The 4,762-nt window shown below is 43.9% G+C and overlaps 1 protein-coding gene across 1 annotated transcript in view; it reads right to left on the reverse strand.

Annotated features, from left to right (window-relative positions):
- Positions 1-1,959: 1,959 nt before the first annotated feature.
- The window catches only part of LOC104464055 (glucose 1,6-bisphosphate synthase-like), a gene marked incomplete at both ends in the record, with an annotated part of 3,466 nt that continues 663 nt past the window's right edge, over positions 1,960-4,762 (reverse strand). Inside the window, 3 exons of the mRNA XM_010076629.1 lie at positions 1,960-2,093; positions 2,588-2,777; positions 4,133-4,262. Coding sequence (XP_010074931.1) covers positions 1,960-2,093; positions 2,588-2,777; positions 4,133-4,262 — 454 coding nt within the window. The remainder of the gene's footprint in view (positions 2,094-2,587; positions 2,778-4,132; positions 4,263-4,762) is intronic.

Here is a 4,762-nt window from a genome sequence, read left to right on the forward strand (position 1 = left end):
AATAAAGAAATAAAGAAATAAAAATAAAGGAAAAAATAAAAAACTTTTCAAAATAAATAAAATAAAATAAAATGCAAGATCTAATGGTGATGGACTGGCTCTGTTATGTTTCCTACCAGCATCCATGTGCAGAGACTCCAACCTCCTTGCTTGAACAAGCTACATTTCGGTAGGGACTATTGTAATATTAATTTAAATTAATTTAATTCAATTAAAGAAAAAATAATCACCACTAGAGGGCTCTAGGCCAGCAGAGAGGACACGAGAGCTAATGACTCCAAAACCAGTGCAAGACCAGTCAGACACTGTAAATGGAGTAAAAGTGAAGAATGAGCCCCTAACAGAGGGGGGTGACACTCTGGATCCTTTTAAATGATCCACCCTTTTAAAGAAAACACCCAAAATGCTGCAATAAAACTGACTTTCCTGATGTTCAGCTTTTAAGAATAATCAATAAACAGCAACTCGGAGAAACATTTGCAAAGCTATTACGGAGAGGAATGCCTTGTGAGGTTCCTACAGACCATTTCATGCCCTGAACCGGGGAATCTTGAAAGCTTTTTAATTTCACGTTCCAAATAACGTTTGCCATTAGCCATAGGCATTACTACAATTTCAGGTCGATGCATTTTTCTGACTTACCAGACTGAACAGCAACAGAAGCCCAAATCACACATCAAAGCATCCTGGGGTACTTTGTTTCTCTCCCCGCTACCCTTCCTTGTCTGGCCTCCGTTTGTGTTAAGATTAGGTCAATATTTCTAGAATTTCTTTCTTCCTTGTTGGCACAGCTGTTTGCCTCAACTGTATCTTTACCTTTTCCTCAGCATTTACACCAGATGGGACCTTGCCCACTCCCAGGTTGACGGAAGCGTGTTCTAACCAGAGCGAGACTTTCCACACCCACATACCACAGAAGTGCAGTGACGGGGCAGACAATCGGAAAGCTCTCTGACCAAATAAATACAAGCTTCTGGGCAAGAGCTGCCACTCAGAAAATTTGGATGTGGAACCCCTCCCGCTCCTCCGACCTGCTGTTACTCCGCGGTCAACTCAGAACAATGTAAAGCGATTCAAAAGCCGGGCCCTACCTGTGTTAATATACCTCACATAGCAATAAACCGTGTTTTAAAGAACACTGCAGAAGCTGTGGAAAGCTGCCCAGGCATGGGTCTGTGCATCCCCTCATGCGCAGGGTTTCCAAGCAAAGGGAATTTACCGCTCACTGCCCACTGACTGCCTCAATCCAACCAGAACATTCACTGCCAGAAGCATGCTCACCCTGAATTCCTGCCAATAAATAGAAATAAATATTGAATCAGAGGTCTCTTGGTGTTATTTTCAATTCTCTGCTCCACAGGAATGTTGGACATGAGTCTAAAAGGAGGGGTACTGAGCAATTGAGGTTAGAAATCTAGTTCAAGAGCTTGCTTCTCTCCGTTAGCGAGACTGAGAACCTGGGCTCCTCGTCCACACTCCTGATTTCAATGGGGTAAACACACCCTGTATTTTTTTCTTCCCCCTAAACTGGAAGAAGGTCAATCCAGGCAGCTGTCAAAAGACGACAGACCTCTAGCTGCTATCCCGTAGCTTGGAGCAACGCAGCAGATTCCCAAAAGCCACAGGAATCCACCTGAGTTTACGCGTACTCGCCAGTAGCAGCACAGCTTCATTACTTTTTAATTCTAGAATGAGGAATTGGGTTAATGAAAGAAGTCTCTGACTGTAGCAGATGCTGAAAATTCAGTTCTTTGTCTTACCCACTACAGAGGGGATCCCTTATGAGGAGGAACGTGCATCACTCTGGCTAAACAGGTTGGAACAGTCAGCTGAGGCGCAGGTCTCCGAGGAGGCAGTAGAGGAATCCCCCCGCAGGCAGGGAATGATTCCTGTGATTCCTGCATCCTGACCTTTCAGCCCCGAGACACCTTGCAATGTGCATGCAGACCTGCTACTGACCTCTGCTCAGGCATGGCGCACATCTCCGCGTAGTACTTGATCTTTGGCTCTGTTCCGCTTGTCCGAAGGGTGGCAACACAACCATTTTGAAATGTAAAAGTGATCATCTGGCTGCTTTTACTCACTGGCAGCACCTGCGTAAACAACGACATTTTATTACAGAACTAACACCAAAGTGGGGTGTTTTTTGTTTTGTTTTTAAATACAACATTCAGTATACTTAAAAACATGCTGAGGTCCTCTGCTGTATACATCCACCAACCAACGCGACAGAGTAGAGCTGTCACCGCAATCAGACTCAGTATTTCAGGATAACGGGACCGCCTCTTACTCCTGTTGGAATTCCAACATCTAGGAGCCTGCTAGACAGCTTAAAAGTTGCACGAGCATCAAGCTCACTTCAACTAATAAAGTTCATTCATTGTTTTAATAAAATAACAGAATAGCCAAACCATTTCACACTTAAGCAGTTTTTTCCCCAGTGAATCTCAGGCAGTCTTCACAGATGACGGCAATTCTACTGCCATCTTGGCTGACATAATACATCTTCCTGCACAGTTCTGGGTGTATTTAACTTTCAGTCTCTTCGAAAACAGAACCCTTCCTGCGACAATACTGTGTAACTCACCGATTTCTTATTCGGCTGGCTGCTATCGTAGCCAGTGGTAACATCTCGCACGTGTAATATATTGTAAATACCGCAAAACTTTGGGTAAGACTGAGGGGCATCGAAGTTCCGAAGTTTCTCAAATATCCTTTTGATAGTAGGAGGATCGTAGCACAAGAAGTAGGAAGTCCTCGATATGTGATATCCATACCTACAAGCAGATGAACATTTTCAGTCACAAGGTTCAGAAGTTTTCTGCACAGCCTCTGTTTGGAATAACAGAAAGAAAAAGCACGCAGTTCTCACAGCTGTGGAAATGGATATTTATAGGCAAACGTTTGGACTCTGAAGCAGATTTCACAGCATTACTCAGATCATCTGAAGCTATTTTTAAATTCAAGCACAGGTTTCAGATCCAAAGAAATAAAAGCCAACCATTTGGCTAGCTGCAGCCTTGGTAGCCCTCAGGAAACAAATATGCAGTATCATTCCCACACCATGCAAAATTATCCACCACAGCCATGGGAGCAGCCACAACAACAGATTATTTCAACAGCCTTTGAGGAAGGTGACTGATGATTTCATCCACGTTAAAACTACCATCCCCAATCAGACCTAAAGCGAGCAGTCACTGGGCGCAGCAACCACATTTGCACGTTGAAATTGAAGTTGTTCTTCACTGCATTCCACCCACTCCTCATGCTACAGAGACCCTGCTCTGCAGCTTAACAAATTAAATGTGGCTGGAAGGTGAATCCTTCAGTTCTCACTCCCACTGACAGCTTTTCCATCCAGCTGTGCAGAATTGTTTCAGCTACAGACTGCACGTGACACAGCAAACTCCGAGTGCCACCAAGAGACAAATGCTGATCATCATTTGCGCTCCCTCGTTCCAAGTTTGTAAGGGCCACAGTCTGTCCTTGTGCTGGGCCAGCGGAAAAGGAACGGCATGTTTGCTTTGCTGTAACTGTGCCGCTAATCCCGTTAAAGCAGAGGAACTTCTGCTGATGAGCCAGGTTTATCGCAGCGTGACTTTACTTCCGACATAAACACGGTCCTCGTTGAATTGCTGTGAATTGTGTCTGTCACTACTGAACACAGGCTATTCCTTTAACCTCTGTTCTGTTACAGATCTCTGCAACAACAGCCTGGGATCTCCTAAGAATCCCCAGACCATGTTTCAGTGAAACATGAAAAGTGAAAAGTGAAAATCTTAAGGGTTAAAGAGAGGCACACAGAGCACAACTACGATATAGGTGCCCATCAGAAGAGAAGTAACATAGCATGAATCTAATATGAGAGAAAAGTCTGCCCTCGTGGATCCATATGAAAATTCTGCTCTTTCACAATCTATTGCAGAAACACGACACAAAGGGCCTCTTCAGTCCTTTGGGGGATGTGGTATTCAAGTGGTATCTGTAATACTGACGGCTGCAGTCCATCACAGCACCAGAAAAAACAACTTACAGTGAGAAAGCGTCTGCGGGAGACATTGGAAATATTTACTAGATTATTCTCAGCTCCAAAATAGGTAAGAAGAACACAGTAATGAAAAACACAATTTACGTTTCATATATCTCGATGAGCTGCTGTGCTAGCGTTAGGTTCTTGCTCTCCAGGTAGGTTGCCACTTCAGCTGTGACCACAGCCGCGCTTACACCGTCTTTATCCAACACTGATGTGCCGCACATGAAGCCTGAAAATAAACAATTGATCATGGAAAAATATGCTGACAGACTATTACACTGATTAACTTGAAGTTTTAACCTTTTTCCTGTGAAAGGAAACTGGCCAATACACGTTAGCTGTTTTTATTCCTGCATAAGCATTCCCCTTTCCTATGAAATCTAATTAACTCAGGGGTTATAGGGCTGGAAAGATATGTGCTCTAATCAATTAACTCCAGATTAATAACATCTGATCTCTGAGGGGCTCTCTCACAGTACAGTGCTGAACACGACCACTGGCTCGTTTTGTGCAAGCACACGGATACTGTAAAGAGTGTGGGCAACACCCCCTCTCCAGTGCATGCTTCATTTTCAAATGTCATGTTCTATGGCAACATGCTGTCCCAGAAAGCTGCCATTTGTTCTAAGAAGTGGAGAATTCCTACAGCCAAACATTCACTACGCACTTCTCTACGGATAAGTGGTGTCAGCAAGATTACCAAGCCAAACAGAGTGCTCAAAGTCAGCA

The sequence above is a fragment of the Pterocles gutturalis genome, unplaced genomic scaffold, assembly GCF_000699245.1.
Source record: "Pterocles gutturalis isolate BGI_N339 unplaced genomic scaffold, ASM69924v1 scaffold45038, whole genome shotgun sequence".
NCBI lineage: Eukaryota > Metazoa > Chordata > Aves > Pterocliformes > Pteroclidae > Pterocles > Pterocles gutturalis.